Source organism: Natator depressus, chromosome 4, assembly GCF_965152275.1.
Source record: "Natator depressus isolate rNatDep1 chromosome 4, rNatDep2.hap1, whole genome shotgun sequence".
In the NCBI taxonomy this organism is placed as follows: Eukaryota; Metazoa; Chordata; order Testudines; family Cheloniidae; genus Natator; species Natator depressus.
The window spans coordinates 27,065,771-27,093,725 of record NC_134237.1 but is presented as its reverse complement, the minus strand read 5'-3'; the positions used below and the strand labels follow the sequence as shown (position 1 = coordinate 27,093,725).

The 27,955-nt window shown below is 40.4% G+C and overlaps 1 protein-coding gene across 3 annotated transcripts in view; it reads right to left on the bottom strand.

Annotated features, from left to right (window-relative positions):
* Positions 1-27,955, bottom strand: part of RAP1GDS1 (Rap1 GTPase-GDP dissociation stimulator 1) — a 153,590-nt gene that overhangs the window by 10,779 nt on the left and 114,856 nt on the right. For all 3 annotated transcript variants that reach the window (XM_074950646.1, XM_074950647.1, XM_074950648.1), the window contains 7 exons: positions 18,689-18,817; positions 14,263-14,388; positions 5,348-5,491; positions 4,940-5,071; positions 4,277-4,411; positions 2,579-2,704; positions 10-149 (listed from right to left, as the gene is read on the bottom strand). In XM_074950646.1, coding sequence (XP_074806747.1) covers positions 10-149; positions 2,579-2,704; positions 4,277-4,411; positions 4,940-5,071; positions 5,348-5,491; positions 14,263-14,388; positions 18,689-18,817 — 932 coding nt within the window. The remainder of the gene's footprint in view (positions 1-9; positions 150-2,578; positions 2,705-4,276; positions 4,412-4,939; positions 5,072-5,347; positions 5,492-14,262; positions 14,389-18,688; positions 18,818-27,955) is intronic.

Below are 27,955 nucleotides of genomic sequence, written 5' to 3'. Positions count from 1 at the left end.
GTAACTTACTTTTGATTTGCTATGTCGTATAAGTGCAGAAAGCAGTCTGTTTGACTCCCCCATCACACCTGCATGATCCTTGGCTTCACACCATTCCACCAACCGTTCAACCAATTTCACATTCTTTCCCAGCTGTTCAGCAGCTTCTGCTACATATGATACAAGCCAAAATAAAACAAGGTTTTCATTTTTCAGCATGTGTCAGAAATATATGCATGAAAGTTTCTAAGAGGAAGAAAAATCGTAAATAAGAATCTTGTTACTCTGTGCTAATAGAGGGAAAGTCCCAGTTTGCATCAGTGAGCAAAACTGGTAAAAAATCGGGATGGGAGTGAATTGCATAAAAAATTTCACAACATATTTTCCTGGTACATTTTTTTTTCTTTTTTCCTGGATGAAACTTTAATATTTGAAATATTTTGACCATTGTGGTTTATGGATTATTGAATACTAGAGACAAAAAAGGTGACACATTCCCAGTAAGCCAATTCATAGATCTATAGATTTTTAAGGCCAGAAGGACCATTGTGATCATTTAGCTGACCTCCTGCATTAAACAGGCCCTAGGACTTTCCTGAATTAATTCTTTCTTCAAATCCAATAGCTGTGACTGAACTAGAGCAGATCTCTTGAGAAAAACATCCAATCTTGATTTAAAAATTTCCAGTGATGGTGAATACACCACAATCATCGGTAATTTGTTCCAATGGCTAACTTCCCTCACTGTTAAAAATATGCACCTTTATTTCCAGTCTGAAGTTGCATAGCTTCAAATTCCCGCCATTGGATCTTGTTGTCCACAGGAATGAAGAATCCTCTATCATCAGATTTCTGTTCCACTTACAGACTGTGATCAAGTCACCCTTTAACCTTTTCACTGCCAAGTTAAATAGATTGAGCTCCTTGAATCTCTCTCTCTAAGACATGTTTTCCCATCCCTTAATCATTCTTGTGGCTCTTCTCTGCACCCACTCCAATTTTTCAACATTCTTCTTGAAACATGGACACTAGAACTGGACACAGTATTCCAGTAGTTGTGACACAAATGCCAAATACAAAGATAATGTAGCCTCTCCTCTCCTATTTGATATTCTCAGTATGTAGAGTGCTGCATCACTCCTTTGAGGGGAACAAGTGAAAATAAAGGTGGGTACCACTGGCTCTGTTCTGAAGATGATAGGGCCGTGCCCCTCCTTCACTGGAAGGAAAAAAAGGAGCAACAGAACTGGCAGCTGTCCTATCTCCCCTCAGCACAGAACACGATAGCCATCTTTACCTTCACCGCTGTCACCTCGATGGCTGTTCTCAGGACACACAAGTACAGAGGAAGTGGGGCTGCCTCTGAAGGGAGGGTGGCATTGGTCTAATGGCTTCCATGTTCTGTTCATCTCTGCAGGAGTGAAGAAACTAGATGGCAGCCTTTAACAAGGCCTGGGGAACAGTGGACAACCTGGTCCCCCAACAGCATCAGTGGGAGCAGGAGCCACCTAGAAGAGAGATGGGGAAGCACATTATGTGCCCTTGTCCTGTCTCAGGATAGTGCTGAGTACCACGGTTGGGTGCAGAGGTGATGTAGCACTGTCCCATTGACTCACAAAGTAGTTTGATGTCCCTCTTAATGACCTGATTTCCAGAGCTTGCCAATCTGTGCTGCAGCGAGGAGCAAATCAGCAAGTCCACACTCAGGGCAGAATTGTAGTTTACCATTATACAGTTTAGTAAGGCTGTCCTATACTTTAGTTACAGATTTGCTGTGGTATACTCATAAATATACCACTATATCATCCATTGCTATTGGGTAAAAGAATGTAAATATTCAAAAATGGAAACCAGACATCTACTGTACTTACAAACCCTTGTGAATTTTACAAGGGCTAGTATTCACAAACTGTGGCGGAGGGTTGGTGGAAGCTATTTGATATAGCAATTTAAAAAGATGCTTGGAATTTAAAGAAAACACCAAAGAGTCACAGAGACTCTTTATAGCCTTCTGTGGTTTGCCACTTTATTTGATAGTTCTAGTCACTACGTGATAGCTGCAAATTACATGACATTTATCCAGTTTGAAATGGTAATTTATCAATTATTAAATGGATCAGCCCATTTAAGGGTGCTAGATACAGAGAAGGTACAGAAAAGTGGGAACTGAGTAGCACAACATGAGGTCAAAATACCTGCAGTTAGATACATATTCATAATGTGCCAGTTTAGAAGAATGCTGAAGTAGAAAAGTAAGTAAGTGTCTGAAACGTGTTCCGATTGTCCATGGTAGTCAATCCAGAATTTTTAAATCAGCTCATAAAAAGAAAAGGAGGACTTGTGGCACCTTAGAGACTAACAAATTTATTTGAGCATAAGCTTTCGTGAGCTACAGCTCACTTCATCAGATGCATTCAGTGGAAAATATAGTGGGGAGATTTATATACATAGAGAACATGAAACAATGGGTGTTACCATCATGTTTCTCTCATTGTGCTAAGACTTAAGTAAAAAAAAAAAACTATTTTTCTTCTAGAAGAGCCTTAACAGATTATACCAGAGAGAGAATCACAGAACATGAAGAACTGCTTATTTTTACCTTGTGCATCTATTAACATTCTTAACGTTCCCAGCAGCTTGAATTGAACCGGGGGCATCTCCGATCTGAGAAATTTAAGTACTGCTTCTGCAACGCCAGCTGATAGCATCTTAGCCTTATTTACAACTACACAAATAAAGAACAGAAATTATCTCTCAAATCATTTTTGATGATACATTTAAAGTTGATGGAGACTGTCATTTCCAAGACAGTCCAGGAGCAGCTTTTCTATGCACACCGAAAAATAGCATACTAATGTGTACATTGTGAGCGCACACACACACGCGCACACACACACACACACACTTTATATACATTATTTTATGGTTACCTAGACACATTGTGAATTTGAATGTTTTGTTCTTATGCATAAATCTAATTTCCAGTGCTCAGCCTGACTATCTCAGCTGAATGCCAGAGTCCTCTACATGGACAATAACTACGAGAGCAGGAATTAGAGACCTTCTGGAGAGACAATTCCACCCTAAAGGTTTGGAATAGATGCGGTGTACTGAAGGATCAGGTTAGTGGGGGGAACCTCTTGCCCTGCCCCAGTACACTGTGCAAACAGCAGTGTGGGATATCCTGCAGGGAGTGAGCATTCCTTATGCAGCCTCCTAAATCCTCTCTCATCCCATGTGGTGAGACTACACTGATTCCACCTCCATGAGGCTCTCCACAAGTGGTGAGGAGGGGGCAGGGTTTGCCCCATACTATGCTTAATGAAAGTGATACATTAGTTCATATTCTAAATAGTACTTAGGAAGTACCCTGCTGTGGCAGATATTCCTTGGTTCCCAAGGTTCTATATATTGGTTTGAGACCAATCCTGCACATATTCATGGGAGGCTGGCCCACTGAAGTCAGTGGGACGACTCGACTGGATAAGGTAAGCAGGAGATGGCTCTCTAGCATTTTTAAAGTTATGCGAATTTAGTAGGTATTAATGTTCAGTCTCAGGAAGTTAGTATTTTTCAAAATTAAATGTATGCAGTAAAAAGAGTAAACTGATCAGAGAGAATGATTTTTGGCTCAGGTCATTGGAAAGTATAGGTTTTATATATACTCATTATATATTTCCTTTGGCTTTTATGTGAATATTCATGTTTTATGTTCAGGCGATCAAAAATTGATACAAATGATTAAAAATGACAATATTTAGGACTTGGCTGGCCCACTACCTTCAAAGACTATTACAAACGTTAACTAATCCTAATGGATCAAATGTCCTGATAGGCCTTCTCTAACGCAAGCTCTGAGAAATTACAGCAAGATATGGTATATGAGAGAAGTGAACAGCTCTCTCTGCTACGATGGAAATCCTAGGTAGGATCCCTCATAAGCCAGAGAGAGCCCAAAATGATGCAGAACAGTTGCAGAGCAAAGGGAAGTGACATTGAGGTCTCCACAACCTCCTGCATATTGCAGAGCCAGGCAGCACAGCAGCTCTCTCCGTGGGAGTGCAGGGTGGATGTATTGCGGGACAACAGTGGCAGAAACATAGGCAGTGGGTCTGTGACCTGGCCACCAAACCCTCCCAAAAGATGAAGAAGTGGCTGTGGCCTAGCTGCACAGATGCTCCCTGGCCTGCCTCCAGGTTGGCTGGGGACAATGTCATCCCGCACATTGTTTCCCCTGGGCTTTGCAGTGGGAGCCAGAATTCACCCTGAGAGATTAGCAGTGCGACGTAAGCCTTACCAGGAATAGCCAGGTTTCTGAGTGCACTCAGTGCTGCATGCTGCACAGTTACATTTCCATCTTCCACATGTCTGTCTAGTAGATCCATCAGCTTTTGAACTATCCCATTATCCACCATATGGATGCAGTTTCCATCTGCACAAGACAAGATGAGTCACTTGTATGCTCACAATCAATCTTAAATGCGTACAAGAGCTTCTCAGTACGAAAGTGTAATTTCCCCCTCTTCCAAATTTTACAGTTCAGGTGAAGTGTAGCATCTGACCACCATTGTCAACTTCAATTACAGGAACAATTACGCATTTACAATAAAGGAATGGGAAACAGAGAAGAAGGTAAAAATTGAAAACTCCAATAGCGTAATACAAATATATATTTGAAAAGTGCTGATTGAGGTAGGATTTACTAGAGTTGAAAAATTCCTAAAAAAGTGATAATGATTCTTTAGTAATGTGTCTGAATCTTCAATGTTGAAAAAACAGAATTCTAAAAGCAGGGTTAACATCTTTCAGAAATCCTGCAAAGGTGTTCAAAACTACCGATGCTATTCTAAACCAAATTAAAAAATCCCACCACAACACAGGCTTGATTCATAGCTATGTAGAAACAGCACATTGAAAGGGTGCAAACAGGCAAACATAAGCTGTGATAGCATATTCTTACCATTTCTTGCAAAATTTGCAATAGCCAGTGCTCCTGCAAGCTGTAGCTGATGGTTATTGGAAGGAATCCATGAAAGCACCCTTTGGAAGACGCTGCCTTTTCCTCCTTCAAATAACTTTTGCATGGATTCATCTTGAGGCAAAAAGTGTAGAAAATCAACACGCAAAATAAATGTTAGTTCAAATTCTTCCCTCTGTTATATCTGTGTAACTCTATTGACTTCACTACAATTACTCTAGATTTACAGTGGTGTAAGAGTGCAAAATCTAGCCCACTGAATAACTAGCTAGCAAGTCCTTAAAATAATTTTTAAAACGTGTTTTATAGATTAAAAGTAAAATTAAATGGTAAAATGTGACATAGGTACCCTCTTCTGCTTTGCAAAATATACAAAGATACTGTACTCACCTCCGAGTAGTAGTAAAACCATAAGATCAGAGGCTGTTTTAAGCTCAGCTATGTCATCCTCTTTGTCACTGTCTACAGTCTTCTGGACAATCTCAAGTAGACACTCAACCAGGCCCGCTTCAACCAGCTGCAGTTTAATGATATCTAAAAAATATCACAAATACAATAGTCATGAGTGTGATAGAAGTACGGTCTCTCTCACACACACACACACACACGCTATATTGCATAAATAGGGAGTAAGGGGAGCAGACTTTCATCTGTCATCTACTTTAGCATCTGCCTCAGCCACAGTAAAAATAATCTGATCTTGAAAGGACTAAATACTATAGATTTATTTTCTTGTTTCAAGTTACGTTAATTGTCAGGGCCAAATTCTGTTTGTTACATCAGAAAGACTCTACGGATGCCAAATTAGTGGCACTCATAACTAAGAGCAGAGCTGGGATCCCAGTGCCCAAAAGCATTTTCTGCTCTGCCTTATAGGTAGATAATAATGTTGCTGCCCGTATTCTCAATAACATGATAATTTGTAAGAAACAAAAATATAAAGTGCTTTAAAAGAGACGGAATTCATCTGGGGATGTGAAAAACACTTGAAAAGCAGTGGCAGATGCCCCCTGCATTTCATATCAACCACAGACAAATACTGAATGATAAATAAGACAATTAAATCAACACAATGTAAATAACTTGCAGCCACACACTAAAAGATCTATTTGGTTCGATGTGGTCCACCAACTGTATTTTCAAGGGATGCTCGCAAGCTCTGCAAGGCATCATCATATCTTTCTCTAGCAATCGTCTACTATTCTCTTCTATGATTAGTTACTATTTATGTTAGAGTTACACCCAAAGGCCAGGCTGTTGTGCCAGACACTAGATAACACTGCAGTCTGTCCCTGCCCCCAAGCGTTTACTATGTAAAGGCTAGATTTGTGGCTTTTAGGCACTGTTCTAAGTAAAGGGTGGTGTCTATATTGCATCAGTAGGCTTTGTGACTTGGAGACACCTGAATTACAGCTATGCCCCATGTTCCTTCTTGCACTCCATGGGGCAGTAGTTTGCCACTAGCCAATACCACCAGGTCAGCTCAGCAATGCTGGCTAGCTAATTTCGCCTGCTTCCTGTGCACCTTCTCCACAGGTGGGGAGTAAGTAGGCATGCAGCTCACTCCTGTGTGCCCAGACCCAAGGTCTGAGTAGACCATGTAGGAGTGTAAGGGGAGTTCTTACTCCCTTGTTTGGGTGCAGAGTCCAAGGCATAATCTCTCTTTATGAAAAGAGCTTGGAAGATATTTTAAAATTCTGAAGAGGTCCTGACTAACAAGGAAGGGAAGAGACTCACTAAACTGTAGCTTTCTGAGCGTCATCCAGGAAAAGTGAGGAAGCTGGCAGTCCTGCTCATTGCACTCTCCTTAGGTCCCATCTTACACTCACATATGGAGTACTGCATACAGTGTAAGTAAGCTCTTTGGGGCAGCCCCTCGCACGGTTGGATTCTGATCTATGATTGGGGCTCCTAGATGCTATTGCAATACAAATAATAAATAATAATTATTAAAATGTACTGAGATCCCTTCCCATAGCCAGGCACAACAGAGTGAGCTGTGGTTAAACCTCTTACTTTGGAATTTGCTTGCTTTTGTCTCTGTGTCAGAATCCAAAGCTGTGTGCGGGGATGTCTGCAGAAGAAGGAATCCCACCGGGCTACTTCTCCAGACTCAGGGTTGCAGTGCTCAAGCTGCTGTGACTGCCTTCACCCCCTAACAGCAGGTATACTTGGCTCAGCAGATCTATGTAGTCACAGATCCACCAGCTCTGCTGTTGCTCTGGCTTGCCCTCAAATCTCCTCACCACATTGGCCTTGGAGCCCCCTTGGAACTGTACACCATGATTTTCAAAGGTATGAATCCCCTGTGGAGGATCCTTGCATGCTGATCTCCTACCTCAGGGGGCAGAATCACACAGGTTGTGCTGCATTAGGCTTCCCGTGGGCCTTGGACAGCAAGTTTCAGTGCTACAATTTCAGAACAAAATGTGAGGCTCTGTTCTTGTCTTTCACATGCAGAAACCCCACTGACTTTAATGGGAGGTGTGTGTGTGTGTGTGTGTGTGTGTGTGTGTGTGTGTAAAAAAAAAAAAAAAAAACAGGGTGAAATCCTGCCTCCACTGTAGTCAATGCAAAACTCCCATTGACTTTGGTGGAGCCAGGATTTTGCCCATTACATCTAAGAGTATTTAACTGCAGCAAGAGCAGGGCCAAGGCCAACTTCTGGTTGTTGAATTGGGAGGGAGTTTTGTTCCTTGCTCATGGATAATCAGAAATTACTAGTTTGAGTAGCAGCCGTGTTAGTCTGTATCCGCAAAAAGAACAGGAGTACTTGTGGCACCTTAGAGACTAACAAATTTATTAGAGCATAAGCTTTTGTGGGCTACAGCCCACTTCATCGGATACATAGAATGGAACATATAGTAAGAAGATATATAACACACACATACAGAGACGTTTGAAGTTTCCATACAAACTTGTAAGAGGTTAAGATGAGCTATTATCAGCAGGAGCAAAAAAACTTTTGCCGTGATAATCAAAATGGCCCATTTAGACAGTTGACAAGAAGGTGTGAGGATACTTAACTTAGGGAAATAGATTCAATATGTGTAATGACCCAGCCACTCTCAGTCTCAATTCAAACCCAAGTTAATGGTATCTAGTTTGCATATTAATTCAAGCTCAGCAGTTTCTCGTTGGAGTCTGTTTTTGAAGCTTTTCTGTTGCAAAATTGCCACCCTTAAATCTTTTACTGAGTGGCCAGAGAGGTTGAAGTGTTCTCCTACCTGTTTTTGAATGTTATGATTCCTGATGTCAGATTTCTGTCCATTTATTCTTTTGCGTAGAGACTGTCCGGTTTGGCCAATGTTCATGGCAGAGGAGTATTGCTGGCACATGATAGCATATATCACATTGGTAGATGTGCAGGTGAACGAGCCCCTGATGGCGTGGCTAATGTGATTAGGCCTATGATGGTATCACTTGAATATATATGTGGACAGAGTTGGCATTGGGCTTTGTTGCAAGGATAGGTTCCTGGGTAAGTGTTTTTGTTGTGTGGTTGCTGGAGAGTATTTGCTTCAGGTTGGGGGGCTGTCTGGAAGTGAGGACTGGTCTGTCTCCCAAGATCTGTGAGAGTGAAGGATCATTTTTCAGGACTGGTTGTAAATCTTTGATGATGTGCTGGAGAGGTTTTATTTGGGGGCTGAAGGTGACAGCTAGTGGCGTTCTGTTATTTTCTTTGTTGGGCCTGTCCTGTAGTAGGTGACTTCTGTGTACTCTTCTGGCTCTGTCACTCTGTTTTTTCACTTCAGCAGGTGGGTATTGTAGTTTTAAGAATGCTTAATAGAGATCTTGTAGGTGTTTGTCTCTGTCTGAGGGTTTGGAGCAAATGCGGTTGTATCTTAGAGTTTGGCTGTAGACAATGGATCGTGTGGTGTGGCCTGAATGGAAGCTGGAGGCATGTAGGTAAGTATAGCGGTCAGTAGGTTTCCGTTATAGGGTGGTGTTTATGTGACCATCGCTTATTAGCATGGAGTGTCCAGGAAATGGACCGCTTGTGTGGATTGGTCTAGGCTGAAGTTGATGGTGGGATGGAAATTGTTGAAATCATGGTGGAATTCCTCAAGGGCTTCTTTTCCATGGGTCCAGATGATGACGATTTCATCAATGTAGCGCAAGTAGAGTAGGGGTGTTGGGGGAACGAGAGCTGAGGAAGTGTTGTTCTAAGTCAGCCATAAAAATGTTCGCATTACTGTGGGACCATGCGGGTACCCATAGCAGTGCTGCTGATTTGAAGGTATACATTGTCCCCAAATGTGAAATAGTTGTGGGTGAGGACAAAGTCACAAAGGTCAGCCACCAGGTTTGCTGTGACATTATCGGGGATACTGTTCCTGACAGCCTGTAGTCCATCTTTGTGTGGAATGTTGGTGTAGAGGGCTTCTACATCCATAGTGGCCAGGATGGTGTTTTCAGGAAGATCACCGATGGATTGTAGTTTCCTCAGGAAGTCAGTGGTGTCTCAAAGATAGCTGGAAGTGCTGGTAGCATAGGGCCTGAGGAGAGAGTCCGTATAGCCAGACAATCCTGCTGTCAGGGTGCCAATGCCTGAGATGATGGGGCGTCCAGGATTTCCAGGTTTATGGATCTTGGGTAGCAAATAGAATACCCCTGGTCGGGGTTCTAGGCATGTATCTGCACAGATCTGTTCCTGTGCTTTTTCAGGGAGTTTCTTGAGCAGATAGTGTAGTTTCTTTTGGAAATCATCAGTGGGATCAGAGGATAATGGCCTGTAGTATGTGGAGTTAGAGAGCTGCCTAGCAGCCTCTTGTTCATATTCCAACTTATTCATGATGACGACAGCACCTCCTTTGACAGCCTTTTTGATTATGATGTCAGAGTTGTTCCTCAAAAAGAAAAGGAGGACTTGTGGCACCTTCGAGACTAACAAATTTATTTGAGCATCAGCTTTTGTGAGCTACAGCTCACTTCATCGGCTGAGGCTGTTGATGGTGTTGTGTTCAGCACGGCTGAGGTTATGGGGCAAGTGATGCTGATTTTCCACAATTTCAGCCTGTGCATGTCGCCGGAAGCAATCTACATAGAAGCCTAGTCTGTTGTTTCGACCTTCAGGAGGAGTCCACGCAGAATCCTTCAAAAGCTCTAATAAATTTGTTAGCCTCCAAGGTGCCACAAGTACGCCTGTTCTTTTTGCAGAAATTACTAGGCTGAATTCTGCTCTCTTATTGAAATCAATGAGGCTTAAGGGAGAGGAAGGATGATCTTGTTAAGGCATTGAAGTGGGATCTGGGGTCTGCTCCTAGCTCTACAAGTCTTCCTAATGTGACCTCAGGGAAGTCAGTCACTCTCCATTCCCATGGGTAAAACAGGGGTAACAAGTACTTTCCTGTCTCACAGTTGTTGTGAGGATATTTCAGTTAGTGTTTGTGTGGTGCTCGGAAAATACAGTCATGGTGCCATGGGAAAGTCTGAACATTAATAAATAAATAATTGAGATCACGCGTTACAGCAGTGATGACCTTGGCCCATTGTTTTAGGTCTTTTTAAAGCTCTGGGGATTTTGGAGGTTGCTTTTCATAAGATTTGGAAATGGACTGTGGCATGGGGTGGTGACTGGAGCTGCCAGCTTCACCTATCTTGAAGAATCAGTGGTCTGACTCTCCCCATGTAATGCTTCTATTTCAGTCACTAGGTTTTGCTGCATGAGTGAAAATTCAGTGTTTCTGGCGGAGCTGCTGACCTTCGCGTGAACTTTATGTGACAGGCCCAGGAATGTTCAGCTGGGAGTGTTTTAAATTGGTACTTTTGTACTGAGCTACTTTAAAAAGTAGGGCGTTTCCGTGGATACAGAACACTAGGTTGCAGGTGTGTTGTGATTAGAATTGGAAACCACTGCACAGGGCCTTTCAATAAATGGATTGACTGTGCAAGTACTTAATTTAAATGTTTCAGCTCGCTGACATACTACCCACCACCACGTTTAGATGCGGCTAAGCAATACAAGGATGGCAGACTCACTGTTGTGACAGACATCAGTGTGTCTTGAATTAACAGTGAGGGGCATAAATGCTTAGCACACTACCTCCTAACATGCATGAAGGGATGTTATTTTCAACAGCACAGAGCCTGCTCTGTCTTACTGTAACTGCAAAACACAGCCTTTGAACAAAAACTAAAGTATCTGCATTACAAATATCATTTATGAAAACAGCAGACCAAATTCTGCTGTCAGACTGAAAAAGGGAAAAAAAATTTCAACCATTGCTTGTAACAAAAAAGACAGTCTCTGGCAAAAATGCACATTTCTTAATGTTTGGAAAATACAGACCCACATTTTGCTTTGATTTACATCCTGTGAAACCCACTAGTAAACAGGGTGGCACAGGGTGTAATCTGGGAAAGAAGTTGTCCCCAAACATGGAAAAGAGCACAGGATTCTCTCAAGATTTTTTTCCTTTCTAAACAAGAAGTGTGTGGGGGCATACATTTGGCACTCATGAATAGTAGCACTGGCTAGAGCTATGCATGCAGTGGGCAGGTACTGAGTGATCCTCCAAACACAGATCTGCCTCACAGGTCCTCACCTATTCCACCTGATACCTCATCCCTAGGCTCCACTCAAGCATAGATGTTAAATCATACAAACTGTGCTGAATTTTCCTAGGGATGCAGGCATGTTCAGAAGGGAGTAAGCTGATCCTGAACAACTCTTTTGCATTTACAACCAAAAGAGAATTTGAACTCAAGTCTCCTGAGACGAATGTATTAACATAATGAATATTAACTACAAGGGGGAAAGAACACAAGCCAAAATAGGAAAACAACAAGTTAAAGAATATTTAGATAAGTATTCAGTCAGCACGGCTGATGAAATGCACCCAAGGGAACTTAAGGAACTGGCTGAAGCAATCTCAGAACTGTTTGTTAGCGATTCTCTTTTAGAACCGCTGGAGGATGGGTGAAATCCCGGGGGAGTGGAGAAGGGCAAACACCGTACCCATCTTTAAAAAAGAAAAAAAAGACGACCCCAGGAATTATAGCATAGTCAGCTTAATTTTGATACCTGAAAAGATACTGGAACAAATTACTAAGCAATCAATTTGTAAGCACCTAGAGGATAATAGGTGCTAATAAATAATAGCCAATCTGGATTTATACAGAACAATTCTTGTCAAACCAACCTAATTTTCTTCAATAGGGTTACTGGCCTACTGGATGGGGTGTGGGGGGGAGCTGTAGATTTGATATATCTGGAGTTCAGTAAAGTTTTTGACACAGTCCCACGTGCCATTCTCACAAGCAAACTAGGGAAATGTGATCTAGATTAAATTACTATAAAGTGGGTTCAAAACTGGTTGAAAGACCATATTCAAGGAGTAGTTATGGATGGTTTGCTGTCAAATTGGGGGGACATACTACTGAGGTCCCAAAGGGGTCTGTTTTGGGTCTGGTACTATTCAATATTTCCATTAATGATGTGGATAATGGAGTAAAAGCATGCTTATAAAATCTGCAGATGATTTCAAACTGGGAGAGGTTGTAAGAACTTTGTAAGAGGACAGCATTAAAATTCAAAATGGCCTTGACAAATTCAACAAGATACAATTCAATAAAGACAAGTGCAACATATACGCTTAGGAAGAAACTAAGCGTATATCAAATCACTATCAAATGCACAACTACAAAATGGGGAATAACTGGCTAGGCAGCAGTACTGCTGAAAAGGGTAAGAGTGATAGTGGATCACAAAGTGAATATGAATGAATAATGTGATGCAGTTACTAAAAAGGCTAATATCATTCTGGGGTGTATTAAGGCATGGGAGATAATTGTTTCATTCTACTTGGCACTGGTGAGGGATCAGCTGGCGTACTGTGTCCAGTTCTAGGCGCCACACTTCAGGAAAGATGTGGACAAACTGAAGAAATTGCAGAGGAGAGAAACAAAAATGATAAAAAGTTCAAAAACCTGACCTGTGAGGAAAGGTTAAAAAAACTGATAGTCTTGATAAAAGAAGACTGAGGGGGGGGAACTGATAAGTCTTCAAATGTGTTAATAGCTGTAATAAAGACGATGGTGGTTAATTATACTCCATGTTCACTGGAGGTAGGACAAGAAATACTGGGCCTAATCTGCGGCAAGGAAGATTTAGGTTAGATTTTAGGAAAAACTTTCTAACTACATGGATAGCTAAACACTGTAATAGGCTTCCCAGGAGGTTGTGGAATCCATCATTGTAGGTTTTAAGCACAGGTTAAACAAACACCTGCCAGTGACAGTCTAGATACACTTGGTCCTGTCTTAGCACGGGGGACTGGACTAGATAACCTCTCAAAGGTCTTTTGCAGCCCTACCTTTTTATGCTTTCTATGATTAAACTATTACACTGCCATTTCCAGACTTTATATCTCATGGACTGCCCTGATCTTTGGCTGTACAATTTAAATATCCTTATACAAGAAAATTTTCATAATAAATATGACCAAAATGTCAGTTGTTTAAAAAAAAAAAGAAAAAGAAAAGAAAAAGAAATCACCTGCTTGTGTTGTAATGATCTAGGAGAGCTGCTTTTGGTTATCAGTCCTGTTCTTTCATTCCTCAAGGATTACACAACTATGAAAGAAGGTCATGTAGCCCTTGAGGGGGAAATGGAGTCTCTTATGTTGCTTAGGAAAATCCTTTCAGCTAACTGAAGGGATGACAATAACAAGCTCCCAAAGAAGTCTCATCCAAACCTCCTGAATCAAAAGATGGTGTTTAAAGCAGAGGGCCAAGAGTAAAGTAAAGAGGGTGACACCCTGAAAAAGTGCCACAATTTAAATAGTTACTTAGTAGTAACTAGAACATGATAGTTATAATTTTATCAAATAATTAAAATAAGTATGACAATAATACTATATTCGAACAAATGTAATTATACATTGAAATACTTATAAATCCACTATAGGAAAAAATTTATATTCAAATCATTTCACAAACCTAATAATCCTCATAAAGCCCTGTAACATACAAACGTTGGTATTAATATTCCAGTTTGAAATACAGAGAAACTGAGGCAAGAAAGACACAGAAGGAGTTGATGATAGAGGTGGGACCATGTCCCAGGAATTGGTGACACCCAGTTGTATGCTTAGGCTGCTAGGCAATATTCACATTACTCTTCATCTCCAGTTGCTATCAGATGGCTCAATTAATATGACTTCCACAGAAAAGGTTAAATTGCTGAGCAAGGTAAAGTATGAAATAATTGCTGACAAGTTGGCTATTTTTGAAAAGCTGGTGTACAAATAAGGAAAAAATGAAAATTACTGTATGACAATAAAAGATGATCAACTTCTCACCATTTTCTGCCAGAGGAGCCAAAACTTCAAAAATCATCTCTTTTTTGTCATGTTCTATTTGTTTCTTGAATAGTTTTACAATCTCTTCAGCAATGTTTGTGTAGGCAAACTGCTCTTTGCTTGATTCTGTAAAATAAAAAGGGCAAACAGAGTGTAAACAAACCAAATCAAACTTTTCTTTCCTCTTTATTACCAGGTTTATTCAACACAATGATTAATTGGGCTAACTGCTCTTCACAGACAAGAGCAATACACTTCAATACTTACACTTGTCACTAAATGAAAAGAAAAATGTCTAAGACTTTAAGAAAAATGCACTGACCTGAATTATTAATTATGTCCAAGGCTATTAAAACTTTTGCACCAGCAGAATATAAAGGTATCCATAGCAACAGTAAAATTACAAAGATATAAATTGAGAGTTTGCCTTCAGACCAAAAAGAAAAATTATACGTCAGGTACTGAATTTTCTATTGCCGAGATAAAGGGTCGTATGGAGATCATTAATATTTACATGGTTACATGCTGGTAGCATTTACTTTGGAATATCTACACAGCTGAAGCCACAAAGTCAGATTCTCTCGTGCTATGACTGCTTTAAGCCACACCCCCTGCACATCGCAGTTCTAAAGGGACCATAGCTGGCCACAGGAGGATCACCCAGTGGTGTAGAGTCAACATGGTGACTCCTGCTCTCTGGCTGCAGCGTCCAGTAGTAAAGGGGACGTGGCAATCCCCAGCTACTGTAATGGCCCCCTGAGGCCATTGGCAGATGGGATAATTTACAGCAGCTTTCAGGCTGCTCTAATTAGCACACTGTTGTCCTAGGATTTGGAAAGCACCCTCTGCCCAACACTGTGCTGTGCACTCTCAAATGAAAATCTGGGCCTCAGCATGCAGATTATATATTTTTTTCACTTAAAATGCCTGGGTACAGAATGGCTTCTACAATGGATTTCAATCTTAGTATTTTAAAAGGGGAAGGTCAGATTTTGACCTTAGTTACACCAGTGTAAATCTGGAATAACTCCATTGACACCAATGACATTATTCTGGATTTATATCCATTTAATTGTGATCAGAACCTGACTCCACAATCTAAAATCTGGGGAGAGGAAACCATCGACTTCTGTTAGTTCTGTCCATTGATCTGTATCTTCATATCTCTAAAGAGTAGCATAAATTGAATTTCTTGAGGTCATTCATGTTCCACTGAAATCAGTAAGAGTTTTGCCATTGACTTCAATGGAAGCATGATCAGGACCTTGAGAGCAGAAATACTTAAATGACGAGCTGCAGGATTGTGTGATCCTTCCAAACCATGCTAAACTCTATATCCCAAAATCTCCTGTGCTGAAATGGCAATTTCTGCCTCCAAACATCTTGTGAGGCTTCTAATGGGGTCATCAAGTACACGAGGATAGTTTTTAGAAATCCCAACACTGAAGTAGCAAAACAGTACTGTCTGGGCCAAGGCTATATCTCACATATGCTTGCAAAAATATAAATAAATAAAAACATGTATTCGCTTGCCACCATATAAACCTGGTTTTTAATCCCTTAACTTCATTAATTATAACTCAGCATGATTTGTCATTTAATTATATTTCCCTAATTCTTTAATCTGGCTTCTTCATTTTTAAAACTATCCTAGAGACTAATTCTACTGCATAGGTTTTGTATCTGACCTGAGTAAAATAATCTCTTGGGGTTACTCTCTGACTCTTTGTAAGAATAGAAGGTGTTTTCTGATAGCCATATCTGGGTTCTGCAGTGAAATGTGCCCCAATCTAAAATGCTTCCACTTGGACGACTGTCTCAAGCAGCTTTCCTCAGTCTCTAGATGTGCAGCTGCAGCTATGTAAGAAGCCATATGGCTCATTGACTTCAGTGGGCTTTGGATCAGGTCCATGCTGCAGTATTGCAGCAATTCCCCTCAATAGGATTTTCCATGTGTCCACAGAAAAGGGAGCTACTTCCCAGCTCTTGACACTGTCTCCTTTTCCCTTTGCTCATGTTGAGGAATTTTAAGAGGAAAAACATTTTAGGGCTTATAGCTTCACAATTACTCATTTAGAGCTAAATTTCCATAAAGGCCACAAAACCAGCCTCGGTTTTTGCCCTGGCAGTTGACTGTAAATGAAAATGATAGTATTTACACATCTGACAAAGAGAGAGGTTGTTTTAAAAAAGTGTGGCACTTTAGAATTCGGGTGTGCTTTCTTAGAGTAGGGCAAGTTTAATGCCTCTCATTCCATGTGGAAATGAGCGAGCTGCCTAATTCTGAGGCAGCCTAACTTACCTGAGTTCAGTGAACCACTGTACCACTCCCATCACCCCACTTATGCCTACAAATAAATTGGTAAATTAGTAACACCTATTTTTACCCTATCTCCACCCTTTTTTACTAGGCTTGTGCTCTACTTTAACACAGCAGAATGGGAGTTTTACATAATGCTAAACAAGGGAGTTAACAATATAAAGGAGACCCTGCATAATGCAATTGACAGGTAAGGACCAAAGAATAAGATCCTATGGTTACAAAGCAAAACTGAAGTATTAAAGTTATCATAAGACTTTCTAGTGCAATTCTGATATGGGATTAAATTATTAAAAGTTACATTAATTTATTGCCAAACTGTGAGGGTATGTCTACATTATGATAGAAAACCTGTGGCACTGAGTCCCAGAGCCTGGGCCAGCTGACTCTGGCTCACATTGCTTGGGCTGCAGGGCTAAAAATTGCAGTGTAGACATTCAGGCGTGGGCTGGAACCCGGGCTCTGAGATGCTCACCCACCTCACCTCACGGGTTCCAACACAAGTCTGAACGTCTATGGCCATACCGTGGGATCTTTTATTGCAGGGTATACATACCTATAAAGACCTGAAGATTGTACTCAACATATTCATTCATTGTGCAGGTACAGCAAGAGTAGCACTCAAGCAAGTTTCCTTTGCATGGTTCTGCCACAGTGTCTCAACCCTTATCTGAACAAACCTAGACCACCTCTGAGGATGGGAGAATAGTTCAGTCTCTTTGTTCATTCAGCCCTGGGGACATCAGTGGAGAGAGACTAGCAAAGATTATTAATAATTAATGCTATTATTTATTTATCTGTATTGGGCTAGTACTGAAAGTCCTCAGTAAAAATTGGGGCCCATGTGTGCTGTGTAACGTACACTCATATAAAATGATCCCTGCCTGAAGAATTTACAATTTAATATTTGCCATTAGTGTCAAGTATAATAGCTCTTTTGTTGTTATATGGAAACTTGTCCACCAGAAGCCGTTCTGAAACTAATACACTGGGCTTGATGCAGGAATTACTGGGTGAAACATTATGGCCTGTGTTATATACACGGTTAGACTAGCTGATCATAATGGTCTCTCTTGCCTTCAACCCTATGAATCTATGAGCTATCTAATAATTTCAGGCCACCAAATGGCTATCAGATGCTAGCAACTTCCAATTACTTTGCCTTGGTCTGAAAATAAAAACCCCCATATAATCTATTGTTAATATCTCAAACCATCCAGCCTTTCAGCGTTGCAATTTTATAACCGTTTCTTGGAATACTGCTATATCCCTTAGCAAACACAAATCACAGGGCTATATGTGCAGGTGATTTTTTTGCATCAGGACAGAATTTGGGCCCCAGTTCTTAAAATGCCTGGAACTCAACTGATATTCTACAATATCACCAACAGACAATGAATGAATAATATAATATTAGAGCCAAATGCTGTGTTGGTTTACACTCCATGCAATCCTATTGAAAGCGATGGTATTGTACAGGTGAATCAGAGCAGAATTTGGGCCACAGAGCTGACCAAAATGTGATCTGATCAAATTTTACATGCGTTTTCTAAAATGCAGTTGTGATTTCACCTGCCAAGCTGACATCAACTCTTTCTTCTCATTTGTAATTATTTATAAATGCAAGTATGTAGCCTAGGACATTTTTAACGGTATATACTCTTACTGGTGAGAGACAAGTTTATGAATCGAGTCTGTCCCCATTCCCATTTGTGGAATGTTTCCTTGAGTCAAATTCATCCCTCATTTAACTTTAAGTGGAATTGAACAGGGTCTGAATTTGGCCCTTTGCCACAGGCTCACACTAAGTAACAATATTCAAGGAGAGAAACCTAGATAATTTAAAATACACATCGTTCCATTAAATACCTTTAACATAAACTCTTAGTTGTAGTAAGTACCCAGATGAATTTAAGTTGGTTTACAAAGGCAGACAACCAGCTATAAATTCTAAAGAGACAATAAGCAGAGCTCCCAAGCTTTTTATTTTACATACATTTAGAGGACTGAAAAATGCAGTTAAAATTAATTGGTTTAATCTTAAAACAACAAAACATCGTTGTTAAACAATTTGACAGTAGTTTGGGGTTACGATCCTGGACTTACCAAGTTCTGCTAAATTGCCAAATGCAACAAGGCACATTTCAGTCAGAGCTGCATTTTGGCAATGAACGCCCAACAATTTCACTAACGTAGGGATAACGCCCATATTGATAAGTTGAGATTGCAGGGTATCTATACAAAAAGAAAATACAATGACAAGTTAGCATTTCTGTTTGCAGTACTGATCTCCTTTGAAACACAAACATATTTTTCACATTAATGCTGGAAAAATCATTAAAATATCACACACACAACTTCTAAGCTTAGCAAAATTTAAATACCTATCCTATCTACTCTTCTGTTTTAGGGTTGATCCAGCCATGGGATATAGATCCAACACCTTCTTTATCTGGGCACGGGATACACTCCCCAAAATTCCCTCTTTGATCTGGCCAGGGGGTATGCCCTACATGTCAAATTACTGAAAGTTTTGTATGCATCTCCCATGGCAGGAATGGGACCAAAATAATTTAGTTGAATAAATAAAATAGTATGAGTTCACACAGTTCAGAAGACTCTAAATATATATTAGGCTTGATTTGGAGCCCACTTACACCAGTGTATATCAGAAGTTTATTCCACTGAAGTCAACAGAGTTACATAAGTGTAAAATCTGAAATCAGAATCAGGCCAATGTTTCTAAATAGCACTCTCTCTTAAAATGTGTGTGTGTGTGTGTGTGTGTGTGGGAGAATGAATGTACATAGCCATTGAAATATACATGAAAAGCTATATAAATACATGAAGTCACAATGTAGACTATGAGGAGCTTGAGAAAAAAGAAAGTTTAATAAAGACAAAAACATAGAAGTTGGAGAAAAGTCCTTTAAAGCCATAGCAATAAAATCCCTTTCCAAGAATGGAAGTTTACAGTATTTACAGATAAGGAAGTTAATACTCCTAGATGTCTGCAAACAGAAAGATGCTTTATGATAGTTAGGAAGAAACATGACTTTTTAAATTAAAAAACTGATTATTTATAACATTTTTTTCTGTTAAATGTTTTATCACACAGCAAAGAAGAGAAAAACATATTTGTTTCACAGTTGAATAGAATGAAGTAAACATGGACATACCATATGCTAGTTGGCAATTTCCCTGAAACTTTTGATTTCTAAGAGATTTAGCTATATAATGGACTTTTTTTTTTTAAAGGGCTTGATTCAAAGCCCACTGAAGCGAATTAGGTTTCTCTTTAATTTGGACCTGATTCTGCACAACCGAAATCAGTTGGAGATTTTATTTCTACAAGAGCAGAATGAAGACCATAAAGAATTGCATAGATTTTACAAACAGCTCAAAAATATTTGGTCAAATTTTGAGCCTAGCGGATGTGGTGCTTTCTCTCACATTCTGAGTTAGAATTTGAAAATCAGCACAATCTTTAAAAGAAAAGCTATTTATAATTCTCACATAACAAAAGTTATTAATTAATTTCCTGGAATTTGCGTTCACAGTTTCTCTCTTCAGGATAAAATATTAGTTTGTTAACTATAATAATCAATAATCATGTGCACAAAATAAGCAGATGGCCACTTCAACCGTTACAGATTAATGAAGGTGATCAGGAATCATTATAATTGTGGCTCAGCATCTTAAATCAAATAAAATTGTGTTACTTACCAGTAACTGAATTTCTTTTATTGGGTTATCTGTTCCAAAGAGCCGGGTTCTCTTTAGGCATATGTGAGAGCACCACCTCAGACATTATAGAGCTGTTGAAATTGTCAAATTTCAGGTAAGTAAACATATGCACTAGCGCATGCATTGAATGTCATTTTACCTCCAGACTACGAGTGTGTCACTATCACACCCTCCTTCGGTTCCACTGCAAGCTGACTGTAGTTCTCAGTAGAGATGCAGGTGGGATAGAATGGATCTGTGGGGGAAATGAGCCAATAGGAGAACTCCTGTTACTGGTAAATAACCTGTTGTTCTCCTTAATTTGGGATTATCCTCCACAGATTCCTACTCTTTGAAGATTCTAAATCATTATCCCTGAAGGAAGGAAGTGTTGAAGAACAGGGGGAAAAGTGACAATCTATTCTCCCCTGGGTACTCAGTGTCTGAGGAAAAAAGACAAAGTGGAAAGGACTGGATAAATCCTTTGGGAGGAAATGGGCATCCTGAGGACTAATTTATTTTTATGGAAGACTAAGCCATACATCTTTCAGCAGGCCTTGCAGCTGACTGACATTATCGGCAGTTGGGATGACCAGTAAGGAAACAAAATAATAAGAGCATGGGACCAAAGACACTACTTACGTATGGACTGAAAAAGTAGGCCTTGTATCTGATTCAGTACCAAATTCTGCTCCCGTGGAGTAGGAGGCTGGCTCAACTAAAAACAGGGATGTCCTTATAATTTATGTGGCCCTAAACTGTCAGTAGGGAGGAAATTCAAGCATAGATGTTGTTCTCAGCTGGAATTTGTGCAGAGGGTTTTCTCCTTTGCCACAGAGCAATATAGGATTAGCTTGTGAATTGCAGAGAATGCATGGGATTCAAGCATCTCCCTTGCCTTGCTTGTAATTAAGGCTGGGCCTGCTGTAGAATCTCTAATTTTCTGAGATTCCATTTAGTTCTGTTACTGTTAAGAATGGTTTCAGAGTAACAGCCGTGTTAGTCTGTATTCGCAAAAAGAAAAGGAGTACTTGTGGCACCTTAGAGACTAACCAATTTATTTGAGCATAAGCTTTCGTGAGCTACAGTTCACTTCATTGGATGCTCAAATAAATTGGTGAGTCTCTAAGGTGCCACAAGTACTCCTTTTCTTTTTACTGTTAAGAATATGAAGTTGTCCCTGCTGGCACTAGAAGGCCAGGCTCTAATGTGCCTAAATTTAGGAAAATGCTTTTTCTTGAATTTGTGAGTGGGATCCCTGAAGAAAATGAAATTGAAGGTGAGTTGTTGATGCTCATGTTCAGGGGATACCTTTGAGAAGAAGATTCTCTTAACTGAATTTAAGTCTCTAGTTGATGCTCTGGGATGATGAGGGAGAGGTACAATAGCTGAAGAAAAGAACGCTCAACTTCTCCTTTGACAAAAGCCCTGGATCACTTCTTAGTTCCAGAGACTTTTGAAACCTAGAAGTGGTTCAGTCTTCAGATCAGTAATTAAGCGCAATAATGCCAAGCAACTAACAGCAACACTGAGGCTCTTCTGCTGATGAACACAGACTGGATAATTCAGAAACATCAACCCAACGTTCCACCAGTGTGTGATCTAGAGTAATAGACACTCTGTCAATGTGTGACAGATACAGGGCTAAATTCAGCCACAGAGTAAGGCAACCTGACTTCTGCTGAAGTTCCGTTGGCTTACATCAGAATTAAATTTGAACCATCTGTCTTAACAGGAAGTACAATTTTTAAAGCCTGAAGGCTTTTTCTTACTCTTAACATTTATCCACAGCACATACCAACTCAAGTATGACAGTATTACATGAAGTCACAGTGACAGCAAGTCCTACATGTTCTATGAGGAGGAAAAGCACAGTCGTGTGCGGTACAGATGCAGATACAAGGAGATATACGGCAATCAATACATGCGCCAGTGTAAACAATTACCTACCTAAAACTTGAATTTCAATGGCTCCGTGTCCTTCACATGACACACATGGTAACGCCAAAGAATGGGATCTGGGGAGAATATCCCAAATTGAAGAATTTTATTTTGTGATTTTGAGATTAAAATATTAATTTAGGTTAGGCCAGGATTCTGGATAGGATTTCCAACAATCTTAAAGATCTAATCAATGTTACTGATGGAACCCTAAACGGAAAATTTGTCTCATGCAAGATTGTGACAAATTAATTTAATCCCCAACAAACAGCTGCTGGTATTCAACATGTCAATATTAATTTTTAGATAATATACTTAAAAATTAAGTTATTATATAAAATTTAAGTGATAATTATTGTTCCACTATTATAAAAAATATATTTCACCTACTTTTAAATTCACTGAGCTACTTTTCATTTTGTATAAAAACACGACAACATTGTTTTTGACTATATTTAAGTATCTTTACAGCTGCAGGCACAATTAACATTTTTAGCTGTGATGCAAATGAAACACAAACCACAGCAGGCAAGAGAATTAGCAAAAGGTAAGTCTTAGAGAGAAGCATTACTCGAATATTGATTACTATTAGGTGCCATAATAATTATACCATCGATCTCCCCTTCATTCCTGGTATAGTTACAGTTTCTAGAGAAGGACAAGACATGTTTTTTAAAAAGCAGAACATAAATCAACCCAAAGAATTGATTCCAATCACATACTGACTGAGAGTTTGCAAGATTAAGAGAGGCTTAGCTGTTGTATAACACAACGTCTACGTATTTTACAAAGGCACTGAATGAAAGACAAATTTGACGGATTAAAGTTTAATCTGAAATTAAATGAGAATTTAATCTATAAACAAAAAAGATTTTATATATAGATTTATGCGCACGTACACACACACACACACACACACACACACACACACACACACACACACACACACACACACACACACACACTGTATCCACTTCATTTCTTACCTATAACTTCATTGCCTAGGAAACAAAGTACAATTGGGGTGGTTCCTTCAACAACTGTACATGCAAATTTTACTAAAAGCATCTGGAGAGTGCTTTATAAATCTCAGAACCATAATTAAAATTAATTACCCAGTTTGCAGTCTGATCCTGCAAACCCTTACTTACATGAGCAGTCTCAGCTCACAGGAGTATGCGGCTAACGGGACTATTCGCATTAGCGAGAGCTATTCACATGAGTAAGAGTTTGCAGGATCTGGACCGTGTTTTGCCATTCCTCCTTCCGCCCCCATACATATACACAGAAAGATATATAGTGACAGCAGATCTGATGGGGTGGCGTGGGGGAAAATGCTGAACTCATTAAAAGGTGCCAGAACTGCTGCTGCTGCAGCCCAGCTACTCTGGACCCCCACTGGAGTTTCTGTGATTTATAAACGTCAGATTTCAGCCCATTCTTTGTCATGTCATGAAGGAAAAGCTCTACAAACACATATGACATGTTCATTTTATTTCTAGTTGTACATGGAACATATCTTGCACTTTTAGTCTTAAGATGCAAGGTGAAGAGGGGAGCAGTTTATGTCAGATCAAGTTCAGATAGTAAAATAAGACTGCGGCAGAGGGAGTCAAGATTTTCAAGTGCTGGTAGAAAGTGAAGGCTCCCATCAACAGAAAACTCCGACATCTAGCACCAAAGGGTTAATAGCAAAATAATTTGAGTTTCTAGGATACATTTGAAAGTGCTATGAGAGATGGCAACCCTTGCATGTCCCTGTGACACATGAAAGAATGAGATACTGAGAGGGATACAAAGAAATATTTGAGAAACAGCGTGCCTAAACACAAGCAGGCCACATTCCTTTTATAATAAACAAGGACCATACACTAGGTCCTTAGCTTGTGAACTTACAGAACAATGTTATGAATGGAGTTACAGCTGCAAGCTAAACCAGTCCATCTGGTCAAATTAGACTGTTCTAAATAAGCACAATGCATAAAAATTGTAGATTATTTTACTTTTTCTAAAGTAGAAAAATTAACTGTATGTCGCAAGTCTCCAGTTACTTGCTTTGAAAAATCCGTATGTGGTAAATACCTTAGTCCAACAACTTGAGATAAACTCCGCTTTAGATAACTTCAGCAATGAGTCTCTCGTATGCAAAAAAATAATGTAGTTTTGGTTTAGAAGCTATTTGAAACTGAGAATATTAGCAAACTGAGGATGTTGCATATTTTAACAAAAGGTTTAAAACAAAATAACCAAAATAATTTGCATGGTTTTTAACCCATAAAATGCAAATCATTATAAAAAACCTTGTTAAGATATTCACAGGTAGTCAAATGCAGCTCAGACCCATATGTTTTGTAATTATTCTTTGTTGGACAGATGATAGAACGTGAAAGAGTGTGAGTGATTAAAAACATGAAGGGAACGTCACAGTTCCAACCTGTAATTTTGTAGCACAGCAAGCTAAGTAGGAAATGGTAAAGGAAAGAATACAACAACAGGCAGAATTGCTCCTTCCAAGGCTGGGAATTTGCTTTCTAATTATTTTCCCATATTCTTTTTTTAGCTTTGTCTAGTTTTTTTTTTTTTTTTAAATAGCTACACACAAGCAATGTAGGATCAGACATTTATGAGTAAATGTTAAGAAGGATATCCCTCCTTTTGTGGGCACAATTTGTGCAGGCACAGAATGAAATTGTGTATGCAATCTGAGTAAATGCCCTTCGAACTTCCTCCTTTTCACCTGCAGTTGGGCAGCTAAGAAGTGCAAGTCCTCAGATCTGTGCCCAGAGTTCAACATATGGTGCAAAAATACAGCTGTACGTTTTTTGGGCTGAAATTGCGCTCCCACAAAAGGAAACCCCCACCCTTCTGAAAATAACACTTTATAGTCTTCGGACCAAATTTTCAAAGTAGGTCACATGGGACACCCAGAAAAATGCACGTGTACCTGTTGTGCTCCACAAAACAAAATATGTCCACAAGCAAACAGGAATTTTGTGAGAGCGAAACAGGCCAACTACCCATTTATACATGCAATTATCTGTGTGAACGTCAATGAAAGGTTATACAGGCCAAAGTATTTACTTCTCGTTGGAAAATTTAGTCCTCTAAGTCATTTCTTCATGTTAATTTGGCAAATTATTTAGGGCCCAATCCAATACCCACTGAAGTCAATGGACAGACTCCAATTGGTTTCAACTGGTGTTGGATCAGGCCCTTAGGCTCATGTCAAGAGTAAAGCTCTATTAGGACTGGCTAAAGCCAAGAATAGTGTGGCTAGTGGACACTCATTGTTCTCACGGGAATACATGTGAAGTTTATTGACCGCATCCAGTTACAGAACCGATTTTCTTTCTGGACAGAAGTAATTCATTCCGTATTTATAATTGTTTAACTATTTAAACGCTGTTTATCTTAGATCTTACATTCTTCTTCGAGTGCTTGCTCATGTCAATTCCATTCTAGGTGCGTACGTGTCCATGTGCACAGTTATCGGAGACTTTTGCCTTATTGGTATCCGTAGGGTCGGCTGTGGCGCCTTCTGGAGTGCCACGCTCATGCGTTGGTATATCAGGCATGACGGCCATACGCCCTCTCAGTTCCTTCTTACCACCCATGGTGGTTCGTCGGAGCACCTCTCCTCTTTGCTTCACAAGTGGTCAGCGGTTCTTTCCCTTTCGATTTTGTGTGTTACAGGCTCGGCCCACATCCAGCAGATCCTACTGGGTAGAAGAAAGCCCTCCACTAGAGCAAACTACCTTGTCAAATGGAAACAATTCTTGTGCTGGGCCTCAGCCCAAGGGGTTAGTATATCTCTCAATCCTGGACTACCTTATGCATTATCAAGCTCCAGAGCTTCTCCCTTTCATCAATTAAGGAACACTTGGCTGCCATATCAACCTTTCACCACCCGTTCCAGGGCAGGTCGGTCTTCACCGATAACATGTCCAGTTCTTGAAAGGTCTGGAGCAACCCCAAGGCCCAGTCTCTCCGTGGGACATCTGGTGCTCGTGCGGCTCATGAGAGCTCCCTTTGAGCCCTTGGTGTCCTGTTCCCTTCTTCTGCACTCCTGGAAGGTGTCATTCCTGCTGTTGATAACTTCTGCCCAGAGGGTTTCTGAGATTAGGGCACTTACTTCGGAGCTGCCCTATATGGTGTTTTTTCAAGGCTAAGGTCCAGCTGCGGCTGCATCCAACTTTCCTACCCAAGCTGGTTTCACAATTTCACATGAGCCAGGATATATTTTTGCCAGTCTTCTTTCCAAAGCCTCATAAGTCTGAGGAGGAATGTAGGTTGCACTTCCTGGACGTCAGAAGAGAGCTAGCATTCTATATTGAGAAGACCAAGCCATTTTGCAAGTCGACACAGTTGTTTGTCGCAGTGGCAGATAGGATGAAAAGGTTGTCCAGTAGCCACCCAGAGAATTTCATCTTGGATCACCACCTGCATCTGATTTTGCTATGATCGGGCGAAGGTACCTCCAACCGCAGTTGTAACTGCCCACTTGACTAGGGCACAAGCTTTGGCGGCAGCCTTCCCGGCTCACGTGCCAATTCCAGATCTCTCCATGGCCACCACCTGGTCGTCCATTCACACGTTCACATCTCACTTTGAGCTTACCCAGCAAGCCTGAGATGACGCTGGCATCGGTAGAGCAGTAGTACAAGCCACATGTCTGTGAACTCCGAGCCCACCTCCAGGGATACTGCTTGTGAGTCACCTAGAGTGGAATCAACATGAGCAAGCACTCGAAAAAGGAAAAAACGGTTACTTTTTGTAACTGTTATTCTTTGAGATGTGTTGCTCATGTCCGTTCCATTACCCGCCCTCTTTGCCCCTCTGTCGGAGTTGCCGGCAAGAAAGAACTGAGAGGGAATAGGGCCGGCGGAGCCTGATATACCAACACATGAGCGCGGCACTCCAGAGGGTGCCACAGCCGACCCTATGGATACCGCTCAGGCAAAAGTCTCCAACAACTGTGCACATGGGCACGCACACCCCTAGAATGGAATGAACATGAGCAACACATCTCAAAGAACAACAATTATGAAAAGATAGGTAACGGTTTTTTGTAATTAGTTTACCCAGAGAAGAACTCAGTGGAGCCTGGTCACTGAAGCAAAACTAATGAAATACCTCTAGACAGCAAAAAGCTCTGCTTTTGGTTTGGTCTATCTCCCTAGCTATCAGAAATAATGGATGCCCCATTAGTCCCAGTTAATGCAGGGGAATCCAGAAATTCAATTTCTAGGTAGGAAAATCTATTCATCTCAAGACACTTTACAGAGAGAGAGAAAATAATGAGATAACACTTCACAGAACTGGATACAGTATGACTCTCATACAGACAGCAGAGCAAAACACTGCAGAAAAACTGTGTGGAGTAGAAAGAGCAAACTGTGTAATTTAAGAGCAGCAAGGAGGTACTGTAAATAGATATTCTTGCATAATATTAGGCTAAGAGTAGAGATAAAGGTGGCAAGAACAAGCAAAGGGGAGAAGAGGTCAGGAGGTTAGTTACATGGATGACTCTCAAAGGAGAGAGTTCCAGGTGGATGGGACTGCAAAAAGCAGGCAAACTATTCCCAACCAGAAAGAAATTACAGAGAAGATTTTAAGATGAGAGAACAGTGGTCAGAGGAGTAGGTGGATAAAAGATCGAGAGATTAAGTCCAGGGGACATCCTGAAAAGTACGACAATTTTGGCAT